Source organism: Rhea americana, unplaced genomic scaffold (genome assembly GCF_003343005.1).
Source record: "Rhea americana isolate MKP2758 unplaced genomic scaffold, rheAme1 scaffold_21, whole genome shotgun sequence".
In the NCBI taxonomy this organism is placed as follows: domain Eukaryota; kingdom Metazoa; phylum Chordata; class Aves; order Rheiformes; family Rheidae; genus Rhea; species Rhea americana.
In genome coordinates this window covers 3,999,033-4,024,471 of record NW_028186258.1, presented here as the reverse complement: position 1 = coordinate 4,024,471, position 25,439 = coordinate 3,999,033, and the positions used below count along the sequence as shown (strand labels likewise).

Genomic DNA, 25,439 nt, shown 5'->3' with positions numbered 1-25,439 from the left:
TATTTGGATTGACATGAAAAAGAAGGCTATGATCTTATTTTTACTGTTTGTTATAGCTGTTTCAAACTTATCAAAGGAAGAAATAGAGGCTTTTTAGATGGCTTCTTGCCAACATCACTACTCAGAATTTTAATGAGATTTTTTTTGAGGCCTAAATTATGTCTGATTAACAATATATAAAGCAAACGTACAATGCCAGAAAAGTGACAAAGTCTACCTGTCTCTTATATAGAATTTATGTTTTGATCTCTTTAAAAATAGAAATGTTAAACAAAATACACATTTTAGGCTRTTTTAAATATATGCAGACATTTTACTGTTATGCCTTAATTAACAAACTGCCTTTAGAAAATGTGGTCCTATACTTTTCTAATAATTTTCACATCTCTGAAGGGGAAAAGTAAGTGTATGGTTGAAACCCTCTGTATGATTTCCATTTGCCTTAACAGAGTCTTGAAAACTCCAGTTCAACACATGCCACTATGATAATGTAAGCTGTGCTTTTTTACTTCCCTTAAGTACCCCATTTGCTATCATCACATCTTTGGACGAAACATGTGTTCCTATTGCTTGTGGGCTGGATTACTAGCCTGCAGCTTCCATTTCCCAACCGTCATAAAAGGCACAGCTATATTTAGTCTACACATGCTGTTTTTCTCCAAGCATCTAAGGCAGAAAATGATTAACAAGTACAAAACCTCAAAACACAGCGTTGTTTATTCTCCCCCAAAATATATTTTGTGCAAAGAAAGAGGGGAATAAACCAAAATGACTTGCCTTTTTTCCCCCCTTTCAAGATTTTACTGTTGTTTATGGTAGAGTAGTTCATTTTCTGGCTTATCTGGAACATATGAAATAATTTAAAAAGGAAAGCGTTTTTAATCAGACTTGCTTAGATGCAGTTAAGTATATTTAGACACCTAAAATCATGGAATTACAACTTACGCCTAAASAGACCATTTTATTTACATACTGTTATCGTTAAATGGGAAGTTTCTTGCAAATCTTTTTTCCAAATTTCATGTCTAGAAAACAAATCTCATGTCTTTATTCCGCCTAAATCAATATATCTTTTGATTCATTTAGGTGATGAAACTAAAGATGAACAGCAGTACTAACAATGGGGAAAAAAACAAACCCAAAGCACAGCAGAATAGAATGAGTACAAAAAAACAAAACAAATATTCCCCTACATATAAACTCCAATTCATAAACACTAGTAATACTAAGCTGACATGTTCAGAGCACTTGAGAAAGAAACTTTTTTAGGTATCGCTGTAGACCTAGTTTATCTGGAAGGCTGTGCCTAGAGTTTATGCTAATTGGTAGCATATGTACTTAACAGAATAGCCTATCAAGATACCATTAGCTTTGAACTAACATTAGATGTATTCTATGCAAGCTTAAATACACATTTCAAATGTGTATTTCTTGAAGTGTGTAAATAAATATATTCACAGCAATTTTAAGGAAAGAGCCAAACCACAGGACAGAGTGAGCCAGAATCATTTTGCATCTGTTACAACACTCAGCATAATGTTTTGGTTGATTTATAGTGGAAATATTTGTTTTTCAGCTGGACTTTTGGTAACTCAGAACAGATGTTCAACAGCGGTATTAGAACACTATCTACCCATGCTTCTCTGTTAATTCCTGTTGTATGTTTAAGCTAACCTAGGTTAGTTTAACCTGAAGTTTAATATACTGTGAAACTGCTCRTCTCAACAAAAGTATGTAGTAAAGGGGGTGCTGATAGAATGTAAATTTGGTTACCTTTCCATTTCAATAATGTATGCAAAAATACCAAAGCTATTAGATTTCATTAATTTTATGTATCTGAGTGGAGGAGGAGGAGTTATCTATCAATTTATTTTTTTTTCAAAGTTTTGTAGTGTTGAACCAACTCAGCTTACTGACTTTTTTCCTCTCTTCAGTGAGCTAGAGAATATTTTTAACAAGGAGAAGAAAGTTCAGTAATGAGAAAGCTATTTGTCTCTCCTAGAGAATTAACTGTCTTTAAAATTATTAAAAATACAATATAATTTTAAAGAAGTCTAATTTATAATACCTAAAGATCCCTCACTGCAGAACAGATATGAGTTACAGCCCTGTCTTCTCTCAATTTACTCATGTCCATTAACACTTTGCAAGAAAAGGAGAGAGAATTCTGTTTCCATGCTCATTTAATTAGCTGTTCGATGTGTTCTGAAATATCTGCATTTGCTTCAGTGGTGCTTTTTTGGTTTGGGAATGGCTGCCTTTTTTCCCTGAGGAGGCAACTTGTATTCTCCTTTCCAAGTGCAAACATCCAAAGATATTTGCTGATGTGAATTCCAGATTGTCAGTGAATTTCTGCCTGATTTCTTTACCTTATGACTTCTGTTGTTTCTTCTAGGAATTTTCAGCTACTTTACTATGGTATTCTGGCTCCCCAGGAAAGATCCAAGTAAACTGTCATGCAGATATTTAATGTTTATCCCATTACCAGCTACATTTCTTTCCAGGTGCATCACTATATTCATAATGGCTGAAAGCAGTGTCAGGGAGGATCCAGTTACTCATTTCTCTGTGGAGCAAAAGCCTTGAATTACAGTTCTGCATTAAGCTTTTGAAGATATATACAAAAATGTTTCCTCTCCAATTTGATGCACTCAAAATAATGCTCAATAACATGCTTATCCCAGGGAGGATGGCAGGCTGTCAGAGTGACAATGTGCAACTCGGCACTGTGCTAGTGACTGCATGGTGTTCAACCTGTCGTGCCGTCACCTGAGAAAAGAAAGAGAGGTAGAGCATGTGGAGGGGGACTTTTCTTTGGGCTTCAGCTGTTTTATGGCTATGTACCTTTTATACTTCATCCTGCTGCTCTTCAAGATATACTGTGTATCATTAACATCTGAAAGAACTGGAATCTCAGCACAAGCCTATTGTGCAAATCCAGTCCAAATGCAGATTTTACTAGAATATATTATTTCCAAGCAAGTTGGTATTTATAGCAGTGACATGAATCACTTTCTTAGATACCATGGATACAGCATTTCATCTGGTAGCTCCATTAAGCACAATCAGCTTTTCACAATATTTTGCACATGCACTTCTCAAACCAGATGATTGTCCATTTTGCTCCTCCAGGCACTCCCCCTCTGTCCTGGCAATACCTCTAGCCAGGAGGTATCTGAAATGCCACTGCAGGCAAGGAGCCTCCATGCACCAGAGAGAAAAATACCACGGCTGCAGCCGTTGTTCAACAAGCTGCTTTGAACACTTCTCTAATGCCTTCCTCTGACCTCCATCACCATTATTTTATCCTGGTCATTATCTGACTGACTTGTCAGCCATTATATTATGTCAGTTCTTCCATGGAAAACCTGTCCGTTCTGCAAGCAGTGTGATACTGGATCATTATTCGAGATTTCCTTGAGCAGTAAGCTTTAGAGCCAGGCATCCCTGAAATTCCGAAGTGCTCGGTTCTCACAGCTAGCTGCATCTTGTACTACTGTTTCTGTGTTTGAGAAATGGATTCACTTGTGGTCTGTTTACAACCCATTGAATTTAGGTTTTAATTTCAGAGAGTAGGAAACAAAATGGTAGGTAGGAGAGATTTTTTTGAAACCATAATGGAATTGAACCCCAGCTTTTTCATATCAGGTAAAAAGGACAGAGCATCATTTTTACATTTTGTTTAAAGAAKAAGTTTTTCTTCTGGTTTTAATATTTACCGCAGGTCCCTGATCTGCATCTTTCACTTACCAAGCTAGTTCAGTACAGTGGGTAAAGCACTAGGTTGGTGAGAAGTACTCGTCTCCAACCACTGCCACCAACTAGCTGTGTGACCTTGATCAAGTCACCCTGTTTCTGCCAGTGTTGTCTGTTTCATTATTGGTCTCTGTGTCCTGTAGGTGCAGTGAAGATCTTRAAAGAATAGTATGTATATCCTAGCTAAATACTTGCCTGAGTTCGCTCTGTGAATTCATACATAAACAAGGTAACAATGTCTATTATGGCATTGACAGAGTGTTAAGTTTCTTCTACACAACAGCCAGGTACTTGTTTCTAATAAGTTCTGTAGCAGTACGTTGTATTTGTTTCAAACCCACAACAATATCCTCTTTCGTGTTCTCTCAAGTCCTTTTAATGAGATGCTCAGAGGTTGGGAGACAGCATCTGCTTAGTAACAGAGTTGGTATTGATCTTGGTTATTACAGATTTATGCACTTTGCTAGCACAGACAGACAGTGTAATAATTGCTCGTTATAAGAACTAGGAACTCTTAGATCCTAGTTAGATCTCTGGGGTTTGGTCCCACCAGGTGCTGGATGCTTCTCAAGACCTAAGCAGCCTTCAGTCCATCAGAGGGAGGTAAAGGCTCTCAGCACAGCACCGGGYTAGTCTGGCTTGGCAAGTCCACGCAAGACTGTGTACTGCAAAGAAACACTTTGATTGTTCTCAGTAACTAGTAAATAAGAGTAGCTTACTTATGAGTTACACTCAGGTCCTTCGGAAGTCCGTCAAAGGCTTTATTATGCTAAGATTAATAGCTCATGAGTAATCTCTCCTAAAACAATTCAACCTGTTAGGCTGTTAAGTTTGTCAGGTACAGTATCTCATTGCCACACRGGCTGATTTTCTAAATCTGATGGTTAGACAAGGTCTAACTACAAAGAAATCTGTGGAACCGCTATATTTCTGGCATAAATGTCAGCAAAAAATCCATCATGATCTATGCAACTCTCTTTTCTGGAAGGGGAACACTAGCTTTATTATAAGTATTAGATTTTCTGTCATCTTAAATTGCTTATAAATTTTARGAAAAAGTAAAACATGCATAAATTAGTCTGCTAGGATTTTGCAGCTCTAACAGACATTGAATTTGCAGACACAAGACTTGGCATGTTTGGTTCATTTAAAGGATACACATTTCAGCACTCAGGGATACCCTTACCATACAACATTAGCATAGGCAGCACTAATGAGAAGTTACAAATCAACTAAGGAAAAAAAAATTAAGCTTGCTAATTTTATAATAGATTCTTTTCAATGTTTAGAACAGTTCCCCTTAAAATTAAAATAATCAAACCAATTTAGCTTTTTTCCCTCTAGAGGAAAATCACAAATAAAAGCTAAATGTACGTAAGGATCATTTTGTCTTGACGCTGAAAAGGAACTGCATTGGCAGTGAAGCACAGCAACAATTTAATGCTACTTTGTCAGAAMGTGAAGATGCTTTCTTCTATATGAAACCACAAGCAGATAGATTATAGTTACTTGAATTACAAATCTACTAGAGCATTAACATCATTATTTTTTAAAAGTCTGAATGCAAAAAAGTTAATAAGAGACTAATTTTAATAAAATTTAACAAATGTTAACAAAGTTAAAGGCATTAATCCAGATAAACTGTGGTAATCTAGTGGTCTGTTATTTATATTAGTCTGTCCATTGCAGATTGTAGGTACTTAGCGTGAAGAAATGTTTTTTGTTTTTTGTTTTTTTTTTTTTCCAGCTGGTATGGTAGAGTCCCAACCCTGGTGCTTCTGCAGCATAAACATACAGTGGAGTTAAGAAAGTTTTACTGTTGTACGGTTTGTCTGTGATCTCGTTGCCAAGAGGACATTGCATACAGAGAGCAGAGCGCTCCATGATAGCCTGTAACTGGCCTTCCCTTCTTAGCAAGAGAGGCTGTAAGGAAGGATAGCGGGGGCTATTTTGAGTTGGTGCCTGCCCAGAGTCTCCACTCTCATTCAGCCTGTTTTTTTCCTGCTCCAGTAGCGGTCATTCCCTGTTACAAACAAGCATGTCAGCCAGGTGTTCTGCCACAGAATTTTGTTCTGCTACTGTCTTGTGTGGAAGTTATCCACACTTCCCTGTCTCCTGTTCTTTAGGTGCTAATTCACAACTGTTCATATGACTCCCATAAAGATCAGAATAACAGCCTGGCACCAAGCAAATCCATAGCAAGATTTCCATACTGCTGCAGATTTTCAATTATAATTGCCTCCTTTTTCTCGGCTATCCAGTATTTTAGCAGGTGTTTCACTGTTTTCCCAAAGGGAGGCAGAGCAGCCTATTCCCCTGTGCTCTAAAGTGGCTCCTGCTGATTTGAATTCACACAAACAGCAAATTGGGTGAGAACAGTGCCGGTGCTGCTGAGAAGGGAGAGCTCTGCTCCTTCTCCTGCCTCTGCGTCCGACAGGCTCAGCTGCCTGAGGCAGGCAGAGCAGCCTCCCTGGGACCTGCACCCAAGAGAGGCTTGAAGTCTAGCTGAACTCCTCTGGTATTTGTAATTTTAAACCTTCTCACTCTTAAAATTGCATGAACTGGAATAGGATTATCATGGCTGAGGTTTGTATCCAGCAYCTGCATGTAGATGTGCAAAAGTCTTAAAAATCTTGACAGGAAAGTTTTCAAAAAAATCTCTTGCTAGGCAGTAGTCACTACTACTAACTACCACACTTTTATCTATAGCTCTCAGTGCACTGTAAAAAGTGCCTATTATTCCTGTTTTGTAGAAGAAACATATACTAGTGACTTCTGAGTAGATCTAATAAAGAATTTGAGTGTCTAAAAGGTCTTCTGGAAAATCCCATCATTAATATAAAACTGTTTTTGTTCTCTGTGTGCGGGAATTCAGATCTGCTGTGCTTTGCTTTTCTTCTCATAGCTTTAAATCAATAATTCTAGTCTGCAGCTTTCACTTTTCTCCTATTCTGGGCAGATGAAAAACTGAAATGAAACCAGCTATCATAATTTTCATTTTGAGACAAATTTTCTGGTAAGGATTTGTTCAAAACTTCTTGGTTTTGTGATCCAGAGACACAGAAGTCGCAGTTGCAAAATCCAATTACGCACCGATCCCAGCACGAATGCATGACATAATGCATGTAAATCCACCTGACTCACTTCTGACTTCACCCATGACTCTCCTCTCTTGCTCTCAAAACATTTAGTGTCCATGACAGAGCTACTTTTCCTACCTCAGGTATTTGAGACTGTGGCAAACTCAATCTATGTGTTTGGGATCTGTTAGCCTTCCAGTCTTTCCCTTAGAAACATGGTAGCTGACAGGGAAAAAGCAGCTGAGAACTGCTTAAAACTGAGGGAGTGATCAGAACTGGATAAGGCAGGAAAAAAATGTACATGGACATTGTGGTGGCATCAGTACAATAGAACAACAACTGCTAAATACAGTGTTAATAGGTTGTCAGTACCCTTGGTTTTAATGAGGAGTTACAGACACATCTCCATCTACCTCATTAAGCTTGCTGCCCAGAATTAGCATCTGTCAGTGCTTTTTTGGAATGAGGACTCTTGAGTGCAATAAGATAAAAGTCTCTAGAGTAAGGAAGAGCTTACCTGTTAACATTTCTTTCTCAGGAACAAAATCTCATGYACTGTTGATTGGATGGATGTGATACACCTAACTGGGTACACTGTTTTCACTCCCAGCTTCACAAAGTCCATCACAATTGGCTGTAGCAGAAAAAAAGGCACGACCTAGTATTTCTTCTTATCTCTGCTCTTGCAGAGTAGCAATTTCCTGTCAGCCACATCAGAAAGCAAATTGCCATTAACCTGTCACACTGCTCACCTGCCTGGGAGATAACTGCTTTTTGCCTGGAGGCCTCCTCTTGCAGAACACACTTGTGCTGCAGCAAAACTTCATTCCTGAGGGCTAAGCAGTTTGTTATAAGGGAGAATCTATATATTTATGAACACATTAAAGTTACTAAGGTTTTTCCTTCCAATTCCCTGAAACTGTATTCACTTATAAGCAGATTCATTTGTAGACACATAAGACTCAGGACAAGCAATGCTAACAAACCCTTACTGAAACAGACTCCAGAGTATCTTTATTATTTACATTAAAAAAAAATAATTTGAAGGAATAACATGTTCTGAGAAGGACAGGCAGCTTTCTTAATGGGCTTGTCTGCTCCTGTTGGTGCCATGGCATCAATTATACACAGCTGTCTTGGACTTGGGATGTATAACTCCGATGGTGACTAATTACAGTACCTAATGTTAGRGTCCCAAATGACATAGACTAAAGATTAATAAATGCAGTTCAGCCTGCTGCTTGGGGACTGAAAACTTAACTGTCTCTGGAGATCTCAGTGCTCTTGGTTTTCTCAGACCTTTGGGGATGGAAAGAAACTACAATGCATTACCAGCTTTTGGAGTGACAATGAAAGCATTCCTTTGTTTAGAAGGAATCCCAACACTGAGCCTTTCCCAAGATCCTGTGTATTTCCTGTATCAGTGCTATTATTGTTATATTTTTATTTTAGGCCACAAACATCATTCCATTTCTTTTTCTATTTTAATCATGTATGTTTTAATGAGTTCTCTACACATACAAGAGCAAGAGTTGTTTTTAATGATTATAATAATTGGGACACAGGGAAATACGACTACTTAATAGCTGAAGAGCAGGATATATAACAGGAGATTAAGACATTCTTGTTTCTGAACTATTTGTAGCTTCTGGAGGTCAGGACGAAATCCTGACTTGTCCAAAGTCAGTGGCAAAACTGCTGATTTTGCATGATTTAACTTATACCCAAGCAGCCTAGCATACAAATTGATATTCTCATAATGATTTCAGGCTACTAATTTTATTTTAGTTTGCCTCCCCTAAGGTAATCTAAAAGGGATATGTTCACTTTCGTTTTGGAGTACAAACAGAAGTCCCATGTTCTACAGAACATGGCACTTGGAACTTCTGAGGCAGAAGTCCTGCCTCAGAGACCTCCCAGGTGTCGCAACTTACCTGCACAAAGACCCTTCTTGGCTCCAACTGTGGCGATTCTTGTGTGATGGAACTGGTGGATGCTCCATAGGTTTGCAAGAGTGACAAAGACCACCAGGAGAAAAATGAATGAAGGTTTTGATATGATACAAGAAAAATTTCTTCACATCTCTGATGTGAAGCTTCAGAGATAACAGTTATTTCCTGATCTGTTGAGCTACACATTTTCCAGGTAAACTCAGTCTTCAGTGACTTTCTTGAGAAGCTAGATTCTTCCCTGCCAAGATCAGAGACACTTATATGTAAGATGATACATGTAATTATGGCTTAAGAGCTATAATTTGGGGTAGAATTTGGAGAGGACAAGCTAACTGCTCAAAATGTTCACAAGTAGGAATAACTGGGGGCAAGAGGGAAAGAAGTTTTTTTCATATATTCTTTTTATTCTTTTTTAATCAGCAGCCTTAACTGGTTTGGATTTGACTCAGACTCAATACCATGGGGACAAAATCAATATTGGCTATTAGATTGCAGCTTCTCATCCTAATATTTAAAAACAGGAGGCTCTGATTGTAACAGATTTTGCCCCATTCTGTTTTTTTCAGCCACATGACTTAACAATGAATGATGCAAAATTCTTTTTAATACATCTTTGTGGGAAGAAAATTCAATAATATTATCCTGCAATAAAATAAGTTATCTCAAAAGAATGTTACAAAAATATCAACTTATTAAATCCATGGCAACATCAGCCATTATTTGGGGAAAAAAAGTATCTTGAATGAGCAGCAAATAATCAAACTGCCAAAAATATGAAAAGAATCTGGACAGTACCACCTGTAAAATGGCTGGTATTTTTAGTATTACATGAAAACAATCCCTAGGGAAGGCAAAGCTGGCTATAGAGGACAAAGGTTAGGCTTTATTCATTAGTATTTGATTTTCAGTGCAGTCTCATTGTAAGCAGTAAGGGGAAAGATTTGCTAAGGTATTTAGGTACCTAAAGATGCCTAGCAGCATTTATAGCAGCATCTAAGTAGGTTAGGTGCCTAATTCCCATTAACTCCATCAGCGTCTTTAAGCTGCTAAACATCTTTGTAAATCTGGCCCCAGAGTCCAAGCTGACAGGTATCTCCATTTAAACTGATGTGGCTGTGCTCATTTACAGCAGCCAAAGCACAAGCTGATGCTCCTTTGAGCAGTACTGACAGTGCATGGGTACCTGCAGCCAGAACAGGCTTGAGGTATGAGCACAGAAGTGAAAAAGCAATCATAAGCCAGCTTTGTATTTTCCTCCTGACTTGAGCTAGAACATTATGAAAGTCACTTGGACCAACGTTTGCAAAGAGGCCACTGAATTTTGGTGCTAGATTTGGAATAAGCATTAAGATTTCTGAGTAGTTCCCAGTGAGTTTCTTGAGCTGTTAAGCATCCCATAACTTCCCAGAAAAGTCAAGATTTCACAGGCCAAGTCATAACTGAATTTGCTAAGCTTTAAGAGAGCCTTTCCCACTAATTAGTCCTTCACAACCTTGCATATTCAGCAATCACAAACAGTTTTCTTAAAAGGATTTTCCTTGCCTTCACTAAATGCCAGTAGACGGGTGTTGTCTCCCTCCTGCTTGTCAGAAACAGGCTTAAAGAAACACCAAATCATTTGTTTCGGGTTCATAAAACTGTCTGTCATGAGAAGCATTTAAATAGATGGTGAACATTACGTGGGATAGATCAACCTGTGTTAAACACTTAGCTTGACTGAACCTGTCTCTCAGTATTCCAGCTTGTCAGATTTATCTTCCACAGCAAAACACATGAAGTGAAATGCAGTTTCTACACTGTGAAAACCCAGTTCTCTCTGGCAATAAAGTAATTCCAGTGGGTGTTATAGAGAAGATAGCTCACTAACTCCATTTTGTGTGAGGGGTAAATGAGGCCATGCAACAGATGGTGCCTGTGATCCAAACATATTCTGAAGTAAACCAACTAATTAAAAGGACCAGTTACATATAGGAAGTTTTAGGGAAACAAAAATTGCCCATTTTATTATATTTCTTTGTTTTATTCTAAATAATTTTTAATTGCTTAATTTACAGGAGAGACCACAGCCACTAACCAATTTCTAGATAGGATTCTATTAGCTTCTATTCCTTGAAACATAATTATGTGGAGTGTAAATAGAACATGGGGCTCCACAGAGACTTGCAGAGAAATCATGGCAAGCCTGATTTGCTTTTTTAAATTCCTTTTCAAAATTGATTTTTTTTTTTACTTCTGAAAAATTTTATCTTAGAGCAAGACAAATGGGATTCAACCTCTCTCCCTCTTTTACAGACTTTTTCAGTTAAAATACTACTTACCTCATTATGTGCCTGTAACAGTGCTAGAAAGTAAGCAAAAGCTGGATTCAATAACATGTACAGTCTGAGTAGTGGACAAAGTGATTTGTAAATGTTCAATTACTTAAAAAGTAAGTACTTTCTATCACTAAAATCTCTGAAATACACAAGAGATTTCTACCACCASAAATGTTTTCAAATACAAAAAGGAGGGGTAGTTCACATCATTTATGGTCTTAATGGGTATGGTATTAAAGGTATGGCTTTCCAGAGAGAGTCTTAGTAGGATCATCCTTTGAGACTAACGTTACTTGAGAATTTATAGTGAAGTTCTCTGTATGGAGTCTAGCAATGCTGCATCCCAAGTGAAACCTTCAGACTCCAAACGAAATTGGTGTCAGAACAATTTAGCACTCTGAGTCCAGATGGACCTAAGTGAACTGCTTGCATTGTGTTAAATGTCTGTGTGTAAATAGCAATTTCTTTTTTGATCTATCATAAAGATCCATAGAGGCTGAATGTATTTGCTTACATAACAACCGTATCTTTTCTGTAGACTTTACTGCAGAAAACTACAATGTATCCATTATACTAACCTAGTTCTAAACCACCAGTTGCTTAGTACTGCTTAGGCAGTGCAGCCACGCACCTGTCGTTACATGGCCATTACACACACCTGCCCACTATGTGAATGTTTATGTGATGTTTATGGAATGGCCAGTTTATGCMTGTATGTGCGCAAATATTTATCTCATGGGGTTGACAAAAGGATCATCTAATTTATTGCGACACTGAGCAGTGATACTAGGAAGTTTTTTAGCACCTACTAAACTGAGCATCTAATACGCCTGTGTGGACACTTCTGTTAAGCTACTTGCTTTGATCATGGAGAATGTGCCATTTTAAATTTATTGGAGTATTTGTAGTATTTGTAGTGTTTGAAGGGCAGTATGCTGCAGGTATTCAAGTAAAGATTAACACTAGTGTGCACCAGACCAGTATTTTTCACAGTATCACCTTTACATAGAAAACAAATGAAGGTGGAGGCATCAATTATGGCCCAGTGGCCAATCCCTTATAATGCTTTAGTTTCATTATTTTAAAGCATATAAAATTGAACTTTCATTTCTTTTCCACTTAAAATGTTTTATTCTGCAATAAAAATGAAAAGTAGCTGTTTACAGTGTTGCATGTTTTGACAACTGCTCTTTACAAATACTTTTTAAGTTATCCTAGAACTATTTTCTCAACACACACTGTTCAGTTTAGTCAAAATAGTTTTGCAAACTATTYCACAGAAAGCAAGAGAGAAGGGGAGACAGAGAGAGAAATAACCTAGGAAACAAGTATGCCAGCTTACAAAAATAGATTAGAACATTTGGAGATTGTAGGTATGAAAATGCAGTCTCAGTAGAGGAGAACTTGAACAGTAGATTATCTGAAGAGGTAATACTTAGCAGAGAAGAAGCTAGATGGACGCAGAGATCTATTTCTAAAATGTCTTTAATTTCTAGGCAAAATTAGAGAGGGAGAAACAGTCTTCAAGTTTCTGAAATATTCTCAGCTGTGGGCGGAGAGAGTAAGCAGAGCAGGCAGAATGCCAACATTTTGTCTTGATTTCTCCCCCTCTCGTGCACAGCAGGCTGTGCATTGGGTGCTTGGAGCAAGAGATCATTACCAGCTCCTTGGAGAAGGCAAGCAATATGCACATAACTGTCCTCCTCCAACTGATCTAACAGAAGAAGAGCTTTAAATTGCTGTTAGGTCTCTAGAAAGTCTCTGCTGATGAAGCCTGCTTGATCCATAGACTCTAGCTGTGTCCCTAAATAGCTTCTCCTGTTTGAAACACTCAGCTAGCTGTCACAAAACCACTAGCAGAATAAGTCAAGACTGTAACAGTTATGCAGAGATTCAACCTCTCTTGCACAGAACTGGAAAACTGGAGTCTACATGCAATTTGCCTATCCTAAAAGTATGAACTAAAAGTACGTGTCATAAGGAAAGCACCCTAACTACTACTAAGGCTACAGTAAATATTGGAATTCAGAGCTCTATGTATTATGAGTCTGAACCACTTTCAGAAAAGGGATTTAAATAGAAGTGTTTCTAGAGTGTGTAACCCTGTACCTGAAGCACAYGCTTTGCTCCTTCAGACTATGTTCTGGGGGAACACAAAAGAGATAATGAAGTACTTAAGAGCCACTGGAGCAAAACATGACTGAAGCATTGCGACCTTAGGGGCTAATTGCTATAGATGAGGAGTTTTCTCAGAAATGTACGTTACTGTGGATCTGCTGAGCAAGTTCTTCCTAATCCACACCACCTGTGCAGATTCAGGGACAATTTGGTTCCGACTTAGTTAAAAGTACAAACCAAATTTTCCTATTTGCTCATTGAGTAGATCCTGACGCCTACTTCCACTCAGTCTGCAAAAAGTTCTTTTCTGAGCTGTACCTCAGACCACTACTGTACATGTTCCTGCAGGAGAACATTTTGGTGATGTGCTCTACAGCTCACAGGCCATATGCAATAAACTGCTGCACTGCTATTCAAAGAASAGACTTTCTAAATTGTAAAATATTTTTGATTCAAAAGGGCCAACAGCTCCAGTGAGCCTGACTTGGCACAGCTCTGTAACACAAGGGTCATAGAGAGAGAGGTAGAGGCACTAGAACTGCAAATAAGTCAGGTCTCTATATCCATACTTCAGAGTGCACTGATTTTTTAAATCACACCTGCCAGAGATAGACCTCCAAAAAAAAGTGGCAGTGCAGCCTCATTCCTTTGTGTCGGCCAAGAGAGATGAGCTGGTGTGAAGAAGGGTGCCTGARCCTTTCCAGGGAAGTTCAGAAGTCCTTAAGTGTGTTCCTCAGAAAAGTGCAGGTTGCAGCCTGTGCCTTCCTCACACGCTTACAATACTGTTCTCCTTCTTGAACTTAAGGTCAGAAATATTTTTCCTTTGGCATATTCACTAATGCTTCAGCAAAACTTCAGGTCCGTATTTCACTCATTAGTCAAAACCTACCATATATATATATATATATATATATATATATATATATATATATATATATATATATATATATATATATATATATAAAAATACACACACACATACAGAGGTGTGTATATGTATATATGTACACAAACATGAACAGGTATATAGAGTTTCCAGACTCTCCAGCATATAATAAAATATTTGACAAAGCAAGGATCAGATGTTGTGCTGTGAATAATGAGATTTAAAATATCCTGTACTAGTAGGGTACAGCGAAACCTGTTTGTTAGGTTGGAGTAGAGAAACTTGTTCATTAGGTTGCAGTAGCACCCCCTGTTGTTTTCTTTATCCTCTTTAAATCATCACCAATTTTTACAAGAAGATTTTGTTCTACTTAAAGACCAACTTTGAGGAGGTGACTGATTTCTGCTGATCCTGGAGGTGGTTTCACAGGTTTCATTGTACTTGAAACTTCACAGTTTCCACTGAAATATTTGATGCATGTTTCAGTTTAGCAGAGTACAAAAGAAGAATTATTTTCATTCTTGCTTCATATTGTTGGCAGAGTATGGGGTTCTTTACCAAAACGTTTTTTTTTCACTTGACAACTTACAGACTCATCTTCCTAAAGCCCAATCACCAGTCTTAATAAAGTACTTGTTAAAGGAGTCATTTGGGTCAAATACTTAATAATTTGCAATTGTTTGTTAGCAAAATAAATTCAATAAATTCTTTTATAAAAATGAGATAATTCAGTAGTTACAGAAAAGGCATCTATGTTTTGCCCGCTATCGTTGGTTAAAAAAGAAAAAAAAAAGAGAAAAGCTCACCTTGCATGTTTCAGTTAAACACCAACTGGCATTTGCCATGTGAATCACAACCAAGGGCCCAGTCTTACTTTCATCCTGGTCAAAGCTGTGAAACTCTCAGTGAATGACAATGGAATTATGCCAACAGGAAAGTCATGAAAAGACAGGATCAAGCCCTAATATAAGTCTGATGCCTGCACACTGAACTGGGGCAGATAAAGGTTGAAGGGAGTCTTCTGCAGCACCTGCATCTTTCTCAGGATGAATTTCACCCATGGATAAATTTACCTAAATGAACAGAATACTTGCTGACTTCAAGGGGAAGAAGGTACTACTAGGTTAGACTACAAAGTACATTAGATCAAAAACCGTACGTCTTCTCACTACCATGCTGCAATTAGACAAACTTCTTTCTGTCTACAGATGTCCTCAGCTCTTGGACCCGGGAGTGTCTCTTATGCCATCGTCGTCATCCTCAGGGCCAAGCAAGCTTAGTGCACTTGTTACAGGATGGATCCAAGATGTTGTCTGAGTTACATGACTAAAAAGAAACAAGGAAGCCATTAGCAACCCAAAAGAGGCTTACCAGTCTCAGAAACAAAAAAATACCAGATAGATTCCACAATTTTTAGGCCTTACACTGTATCATTATAATACTTTCAAATATAGGATTCTTTTTTTTCTTTACAAGTATGAGATTTTACAAATAAAATGAGGGGTCTTCTCGATGCAAGAACCTGGAATGAAATTCTCATTTCCAAATAAATTAAACTGAATGCTTTGGCGAGAGACTCCTGATACAAACTGGTGACATTTCCTGTAAATTAATAGAGCTGCAGACGCTTAACCCAGCAACACAATACAGCCCAGACTAGCAAAACCTTACCAAACTCCAACAAGCTGGCAAGGCAGAGTGCTCAAGAGGGAGTTGGCCAAACATGAAATCACAACATAGACGTTACTAACATATAGCAGTATGCACAAATTGTTTGAACAAGAACTAATACCCTAGTATCATTAAGACATGCCACTTCTTGCAAAAAAGGGAGATAAATAAATCAAAAAAAAGGATATTCTTTACATGTCCCGTAGAACGAATTCTTGGTGTGCTTCCACAGCCCTTACACATGTAAGTAATAACTCAGTAGAGTCAGTACTATTTTTTAAAGGCATAGAACCTCATTTAAAATGCAGTCTAAACTACTTTTATAGTTTTTGGTAAGCTTCTGTATGAATGGAAAGAACCTGCTCCAGAATCAGTAAAGCCAGGTAAATGAAATAGGCTTACTTTGCAGGGTGAGAATACTGTACACCTTAAGATTGGTAGTATGCATGCTAGCCTTACTGTGTGTGGGCAAGAAAAAGCCTCTTCTCCCTTCTGGAATAACGTGTTCTTGGTAAAAGAAATCACTTCCTTTCTCTTTTTTTGTAAAAAAATCTTGCTAATAAATTCATAGCTTTTATAGTCAAGTCAGTGCAAAGATGAATTATTTTAAAATGTAAGTTCATTACAAGGAATCATTGAAAAATATGACACATATAATTAATACACAGCATAAAAGGCAAACAGCTTTTCTTTGTGACTCTCACTTTTTCTAACATACAGTGTAACTAAAGCCCATGCTTTTTTTTTCCACCTATCTGATTAAGTAAGTAAGTGCCATGATGGAACTCCTGTGGATTTACCTTTTCAAGTGAAAACAGAATTTGCCTTTCTGTCTTCAAGAATCTTCTCCTAAAGCAACGGATTATGGATACTGATACTTTAAAGTACAAATACCTGAGTCAATGTTCCACTACACCGACTTACAGGTGTGGGCAGCACTTCTCAAGGAATATGACTGTGCTATAATCCTATCTTGTATTCACACCTTTTATTTGAACGCACTGGGCTCTGAATAAATGTGAGGAGAACAAAAAAATTGCTCACCAGGAGGTAAACATGAACCAGGACCATAGTGTAAATTACATCTTGAGTTGCATTAACTAGATAACCCCTCTCTAAACTGATAACCTGTAAATGTAGCCACTACTTCAGTTGAAGTAGTGCCTGAATAGAGACCAAGAAATGTGGCAAGAATAGACACCAAAATGTGGCAGTATGTGGCACAAAAAGGTCATATCCTCAACTCTTACCCTTAAAAACTCCCAAAGCTCCTCCAAGTATATATAGTATATATATATAAAATATATATATAATATATATTATTAATGATATATATATTATATACATGATAAGTGTTTATTCTTCAGAAGATGTTTCCCCTATATAATTTATGTCCAGGAGGCAAAAGATAGCATGCCTTACTTTCTGCTAATTACTGTAAGAAACTGATTTTGTTCTTTTACAAATAAATACAAAAGATTTCTTATGATCTTTAATACTGCAGCAATGTGGCAGTTAAATCAGGAGTAAAAATTACTTTATTCAATAGTGTAACATCGTTCACTCACCAGTTAGGAGAATACAATTACTTTTCATCCATTTTCAACCTACATGAGGCCACATTTTGCTCAAATGTCAATTATTTGCTGTAAATGCTCCTGATCTGAACTGAGTTGGTTTAGACTTGCACTAGACTTTCTCTCTTGAACACTACCTGTAGGATGGTTTGTTTTAAATGCTTAGCCAAAAGACCCTTACTAAGAAAAGAATTCTTATAAATAAACATTAAGTCCAGATACCATGTCTCACACTGTAGAAAGACACACAGATTATTTAGGTACAAAATAAATGTATAAACCCCCTCTTGCTTATTTTTAGTTCTCCACAAGTGCTGTGGCTAAAGAGCTTTGACATAATCAGTCTGAAGAGATAATCCCAGATTTAGTGGTTTGCAGAACATTCTTGTATTAGAAACACATCCTCTCTGATTTGTGCGTTAGGACCAGGAATAAAAGTGAGAGGGAATTCAAATCTATCTCTAGGCTTTGCTTAGTTGAAGAAGAAACTACTTTGAATATTACAGGAAGATTTGGAAAGCTAACATCATTACAAATGCTAAATTTAAAACATTTTTCATTTGCAAATGTTCTTGTTCAAAAGATCCGTTTCACCACATTTTCAGAGCAATTAACAATATTTAAAGATTTTTAGGTTTTCAAACAAATTACTGCTTATTGGAGGGCAGCCAAATTTATTGCTGGAAAGTAGAAACATTTGATTTGAGAATATGTCAGTAGCTTATTCTGTCTTTTTAATATTAGTAAATTGCAGGACAAATTTTAGAGCTTGTAGAAACAAAGTATGAGAACATAGGGTCGTTTTGGCAAAGAAATGGTAGTGAGTTATTTAAAATGCTATTATAATTACCTTCCTTATGGCTCTTATTTTGCATAGAAAACGATTTCTTTTAAAAATGAGAACTTAGGACAGTCTTTTAAGAAAAGAATAGTTCAAAGATAATACAAACTAATGGAAAAGAATGTCTACATATTTGTTAGATTTTGAGCATTATCGAGACATGTTTTTCACCTTGAATTGTATTCGCCAATTAGGGTCAACCTCTGGATCCTAGCAGGGGATCAAGAAAAGCCTGGCAGACAGCAGGACTGCTGTAGTTCACTGTGCAGGATGCTAAGGTACAAAGCAGGCATGTCCTGTTCTTTGGAGGTTATTGTGTTGTGACAAGGGGCCACATCCATAAATCTTGGCTGCATTCTTCCAGCCCACCAGGGTTTCTAAGTTTTATAAGGAGCAATCTTGTGCAAGACCTATTTGAGAACTGTTCAGGCAACAAGATGCAGCCTTAAACCATTAATTAGCCAAACTCTCATAATGAATGGATTCATTAGGGGCCACCAGATGAGTTCTGCCAAATAGGATTTAGTTGTAGCTGAACTTGGAAAGCCAAGTTCTGGCCTCATATGAACCCCATGCTTCTCTACCAAATTGAGTGATATTGAAGATGATGAAAGTGAAAGCAGAAATCTGCTCATCTGAAATTCTACAAAGACCAAGGTAGCTATTTTTCTCTCCTTAAATGAACACACCCAATAACCTAATCCATTTAATCTGCAATTTTGCTAAATGTTTAACCTTTCTTATCTTAGGTTTTGGATTTCCTAAACTACACTTCAAAATGCAATAATACTTTACTAAAGAGCACTGGTGCTTCATGGAGCTTTTACCGATCTGTACACAACTTGACAATTTTTTCAAAGCCATTGTTGCAATGTAGCTACTGCTGACAAGCTTAAGGCAAAGGGCTGAGAAATAAGAAACCACATACTCCAAAAGCTTTAACCTTTAGTACTTCTATTGTTGCTACTGAAAAAAAACATTAAAAAATTTAGCAAATAGCACTGCTAGCTATAGATGCAATGGGTTCRAAGTGGACATGAGCTATATTACCTAAAAATATATTTCATATTGTGCTCCTTTAGACTTCCACACTTTTATACCAGTGCAAAAGGGTTGCATGTCCGCTACTAGGTGACGAGCTCTATGGGGGCTTATGCACATTTCTTTGCTATACATGAGTACACAGTGGTGGCCTGGGGGCTAGTGAGAGCCAGAGCAACAGGAAACTAAAGAATGACAACAATGAATGAAGATCCTGTAACTTAATTCTGCAGCTAGAGGTTATGCCATCCTCTATGTTTGATCTTGCACAAAATCTGTCTGTGTAGCTATTTGCTAGACTTCACACAGCTTTAATTAGTACCTTTGTCTTTTGTTGTTGGACCTTTCTGGTTTTGTTTCCTTTGTGTTCAGTGTAGCCTTTTGCTTTGCAGGGATCCTTTTTATCTCTAGAATCCATCCTCCCAAATCTTGCATCTATGAGAAGGCACTCTGTTTGTAGCCAACTCTTTTCCTTCTATTTCTCTCATACTCCTATAACTTCCTCTGCAAGTCTCCTGGGCTGGGATCAACACTCCTTATGCACCTTCTGAAATGTTGCCTAATATTACTTTCAGAAAACAGCTCCTGCACAAGAATTGAGTGGTCCTAATTTGCACCAGGCACCTTAACACCTTCATGTGTTGGTGAGATGAGACAGATTTACTCTTCCTCGTGCCACCAGGTGGCAATGGAGTATCTGTGGGAGTACAAGGGACCTGATATTCCTGAAGGCATTGATCTAATTCTGTTGCCCTTGAATCTCTACCAGATAGTGTTTCAAAATCACTCTACAATCTGAATAAGTAGATTGAATACAATGCATAGCTACTGGTGCTGCACCTAACACAAATTTTGTGAATGCAGTCCTAATTTTATTTAGGATTGCATGAATTTTGGGAACACAATAGTTCCTCAGCTTTTAAGAACCACTGCTTTTAATACTTCGCTGTTGTCCCTTATGAGTTTGAACTTGCTACTTATTTTTTTGTTTCTTCAGTGCCAATGTTTATCATGAAATAAGCTCTCAGAGCTGGTATACACTTACAGACCCAGTCATGGTTTTTGTCATGCTTGGTATCCCCTTTGAAAATGTCGGTAGTTGGAAGGTAGATGTTAAATGYTGTCTGGATACACAGAGTCAAACGTTTGCAACTGAAAATTCTTGCTATTTTGAAGTGCAAATGCTGGGAGGATCTGCAAGGAGTAACTACTTCTTAACTGTAACTAAAGAATTTTAGTTTTGTAGACAAGGGATTAGGACAAAATGAAATAACTGAATGAAGTTGATGTTAGTATAGGCAATCAATCCCAAGAGCATCTAAGGAAGAAAATTTCCAGACTTGAAATCTATAAGCAGTTTGGAAAGAATTTTTGTATTGTATTTATCAAAATCTGATGATTGGAAATCAAATATTCTTCTTTTCTTCTTTCTCCTTTTTGTTAAGATTGGTTTAAAACTGGACCCTCTTTCAAGACTACATTTCACAAGGAACACATGGCATATATACTACCCCAAGAGATAGTAAGCAGGTCCTGAAAGATGGCAGTGACCTTAAGTTTTATTGGCTGTAATAAAATTGGGAGTACTTGTCACCCCATTGGACTGTACCCTAAGGTAACATAATCCATTTTTTATCTCTCTCGGGGACTGCAGATTTTGCTTGAACAGTAATTAAAAGCAGAGGGATATAAAGTGAAACTCCAGAAGAGAGTCTCATTATTTATTCCTTGATTAAATCAATTAAACACTTGTCTACTATGAAAAAAATATATGAGCAATTTCAGAAGGCAGTCATTTCTGGCAAAAGAATTTATTCATCCAATTAGTCTACTATTTTACTAAAAGTCTTCAATGATAACGGCCCAGTCTAAAACCAAACCAGTAATCTGACAAAACAAGTAGGATCTGAACTAAGAGTAAGTCAAAAGGCTTGAGTGATAGGATATGCAAACCTTCCACCATTTCAAGCACTAGCTGAAGCGCATCTCATCCCTATATTAGCCAACTGCTATTAATCTCCAAGTGCTGTTTTAATAATAGACATAGTTACTCACAATCCCGTGTCTGTAAACATGAACATCATAAAAATTCATTTTGGTGCAATGTATCTACAGTGGCAGTAGGACATAAAGCTTAGTGGTGCTCGTTCTGCACATCCAACTAAGCAATGCCAGCATAGCTCTAGTGTGGGATGACAATCCACGTTGTTCTCAGGGCAGCCTGAGATACATCAACCCACCCAACTGATATGCTCATCCTGCATGTAACATAAAGGGTCCTTTTAGAAAGAATAGTGCAGCCAGTTTGCTGACTTCCTATCAGTTCTATCTTATCAGCATAGGCCTGATAACTTGATGGGATAGACATCGCCAAATCTTGCCCCACAAAGGAAAATTTACCAGGAATCTGAACTTTCAAATTTCTAATTGTATAGGTAACCAAATAGGTGAGAATTAGACCTTTGGTCACATCTGTGTTAGACCAAAATCACTCTGCAGAGGTAAGAGAGATCAACACGCTGACTTCAGGGGGATTTCTAGGTCTATAGCAAAAATTATTTTCAGTTTCATGTTTTTGGTCACTGAAGAAATTTTAACAGCTATAGCTATCTGATGACAGGCCAAAACATGGACAGAGAGCACAACATCTGTGAAAGCTGAAAGAGTGTTTCTCCACTTTGGTTATTGATACAAAAATTTAACAACCAACCTCCCCCCCCCCAAAAAAAAAAAAAAAAGCGATTCCTCCTTGCTGCAACTGGCTCCTGCCCCCTCGCAGCCACCAACACCAGAATTCACGCACCAGAGACCTGAAAAGATCCAACTGAGACTCCCCCCCCCCCAAAAAAAAAAAATACAACCAAAAGCAGCTTAAAGTCTTAACATTCTTGTATTACAAACTCATGTTATCATAAAATCCAATGCCAAGTTTCCTAGCATTACCTCTGAGGTTTCTTCTTCATAGTCATGCAAAATGGCTTCAGTGAAAATCTGAGTAAATGAACTCCCTAAAATCACAATGTTTGCAATTAAACTATTTCTAAACCTTAGAAATTAGTTTGATTTTTCATTGCATCCTGGCTATCTGTAAGTCTTCATGAATTTGCGTTTAGCAAAATGCCTTACACTAAATCATTGCTGTGCCTCTTAATAAGGAGTCTTATTTCAGACAACAGTGTCCATGAACAAAGATCAACTAGGAGAAAAAATTTTCAACGAATACTGTTTCTGGAGACATTTATTCTTCATAACCAATTTGAGACACAGCAAAGAATCATGTATTTCAGATGGCAGGCATTTAACACTTTGTGAAAATAAAAGTTCTCTGAGATGTCTCAAGTTGGTTATCCAAAAAAACCAAAAAGAATAATATCAGGATTACCAAAATTCATATGGTTATTTCTGAAAGCATTCAGACTGATATTGAATTAAAGTTTGCACAGAACATTTTGGAACATTACACATAAAAACTTTATATAAAGAAATAATAATAGTTGCACTTCGTTTAGTGCTGAATCGGTCTTATTTAAATATTTGTGTCTGTATAACTATTATTACTTCTATTTTCAGATAGGAGGATTTGAAGATGACAGGTAAAAAGAAACATTCTCAAAAGCAGCCCGAGTTTTTGAGTGACAAATGTGAAATAAGAATGGTCCAATTTTCTGAGATGTAAAGTACTTGCCTCTTTCTTTGAGCTCAAAGGAAACAGAGAATATGCCATGCCTAAAAATATCCCTTCTCCCCAGAAATTAAAGTTATTAAGATGGAGACACCTACAATGCTGATTTTACTAATTGATAATTCTGGTGCAACTAATTCACCTACTGCTATGCAGGGAGCTAGGAAAAGAGCCAGTACCGGAAAGCAGGGAGATCCAGCCAGGGATGAATACATTTATCAAAGTAACAGCTTTATGCTTTCAATTTAGCATGCAGCAAGTAAAAGCAACTGTGATTTATTTTCTTTTATGATGATACCTTTAGTTCTAGTTTCATAAAACACGAAYGTTTATACTACAGATGTTCTTCATCTATCACACATGCTTTGCTATTCTTAGTTCAGTCATAAAATCATGAACAGTTTCTGCGAATGATCAACTTCCAGTAAAATTAATGATGGCTCCTCCCCAAGAAAAACCACACAAAATAGAATATTATAAAATGAATAAACACAATGTGCTGGCTTTCAATGTGGAAGTTTGATTTCAAAGGCTACCGAAACACATCAAGTGTGCTTTTACTAATTTTTTACATGYATTATTTCAGATTAGGTTGTTACTTAACATGAACCAAATTCTATTCTCTGTTATACTGGCATATTTTCAGAGTACCTTCACTGCCTGCTCTGTCACATTAAAGCACGCAGGGGAAACTTCTGATTTTTACATGTATTACGGGAGGAAAAAAAGCCAAATAAAATACTACTGTTCCCCCTTTGGTATAAGACAGAAAACATCACAGGTGCTAATATACCTAAGGGAGAAGATCCCAAAAGATTAAAATATGTGGTAACTTTTAGTTGGCTTTCAGGAAAATTTCATTTAAAATAAATGTTCCTTCACTGCTTGAGGAAAAAAATAGTTCATGTGGAATAGTTGGAACCTGGTCCTATTAAAAAGCTAAGGAAGTAGTGTTTACAGGGGCAAAATTCACAGCTGGTCCTTACAAACTGTACACATATGCAAGGAGTGGGTGGGAGTGGGAGGGAGAATAGCAAGGCCCTACCTAATTTTAGGTGTCAGTCTCATGATACAGATCTGCCATATGTTAAAGGTGAACAAAGTAGGAGGGATGGAAGAGATTAACCATAATGGGGGTTTCTCTGGGAAATAATTTGGTGTTCTAGTCATGCTTTTTTATAATGTTCCTGTGAGATTCTAAACAACCAGTGTATATCCATTAATTAATTAGCATATATGATAATTCATTGAGAGAGCAAAGTTATACACAGCTTTACCTCTCTAAAATTTACCTCTCTAAAATTCAAACTCAGGAGATACCAATTCACAAAATCCATTCAGGGACAGAATACACTGTCTTTGTGTTTGCACTGATGCAACATTGTGATTTCCATGAGAATTTTAATATTGAATCATACAACAAAAGTCAAATTTTGTCCTTATATTGGTTACAACACTTAGTAAACTCATTGAATGCTACATTTGAACAAAACTTGGGCAAAAATAGACACATGACTAGCTTTAAAAGTGAGCAAGATGAATTTTCTCTTACTTAAAAGGCTATTCCAATCTTAATGCCTTCCAGCTGACTGCTCATTTCATACATCTGAATGTAGGTGATAATTTATGAGCTCTTACTAGCCCCTTTGTGTTTCTGGGTTTTGCRGATAAAATATCTTTGGCAAACAGGAATTTCTATTAGAACATCAGTCACTGGATTTCTCAAACAGAAGAGCAGCCTTAATCATCAAATAAGTAAAACTCACTAATAATCAACTTTTTAACCTGATTATGTGGGACCTTTTCAACATACTGACCCCTCTGAGTTCAAGACAGACATTGGAAAAATTGAAGGAGATCCAGTGGAAGGTTACCAAGATGCTTAGAAGGCTGGATAACTTGACACATGAAGAAAAGTTGAGGAAATGGGTTTGTTCAGCCTACAGCAGAGAAGGCTCAGGGGGAGCTAATCACAGCCTTCCAAGACCTAAACGGTAGTTATAGAAAACATGGAACATTATCAGGTTCCAACTATTCCACATTAACAGTATTAGTTGGAACCTGGTCCTATAAAAAAGCTAGGGAAACGGTGTTTACAGGGACAAAATTCAGAGCTCTTCACAAAGACTGTGACAGACAAGAGGCAAGGGGCRCCGGTTCAGGGGAAATTCTGTCTAGATTTAAGAAAAGATTCTTCATCATGAGAACAATTAAACATTGGAATAGGTTGCCCAGACAATTGGTGCAATATCTCTTACTGCAAATGTTCGAGACTTGGTTTGACAGAGCTCTGGATAACTTACTCTTCAACAGAAGGCTGGACAAGGTGATTGCCAGAGATCCCTTCCAACTTACATGTTTTTCCAATTCTATTCTATGATTTTGGAATTAGTCAGTAAGTCAGTAAACTCAATGCTTTTGAACCAAATTTGCTGATGTGAATGGTGATAACAATATCAAGTGTAAATTAGTAAGAAAACAGGCATCGTTATTGTGTTTCTATTAGGCATTAACTGATGG

At 37.3% G+C, this 25,439-nt stretch overlaps 1 protein-coding gene across 6 annotated transcripts in view; it reads right to left on the bottom strand.

Moving 5' to 3' along the window:
* Positions 1–14,175: 14,175 nt before the first annotated feature.
* The window catches only part of STXBP4 (syntaxin binding protein 4), a 70,958-nt gene continuing 59,694 nt past the window's right edge, over positions 14,176–25,439 (bottom strand). For all 6 annotated transcript variants that reach the window (XM_085304627.1, XM_085304629.1, XM_085304630.1 and 3 more), the window contains one exon: positions 14,176–15,433. In XM_085304627.1, coding sequence (XP_085160753.1) covers positions 15,322–15,433 — 112 coding nt within the window. In that variant the 3' untranslated portion in view covers positions 14,176–15,321. The remainder of the gene's footprint in view (positions 15,434–25,439) is intronic.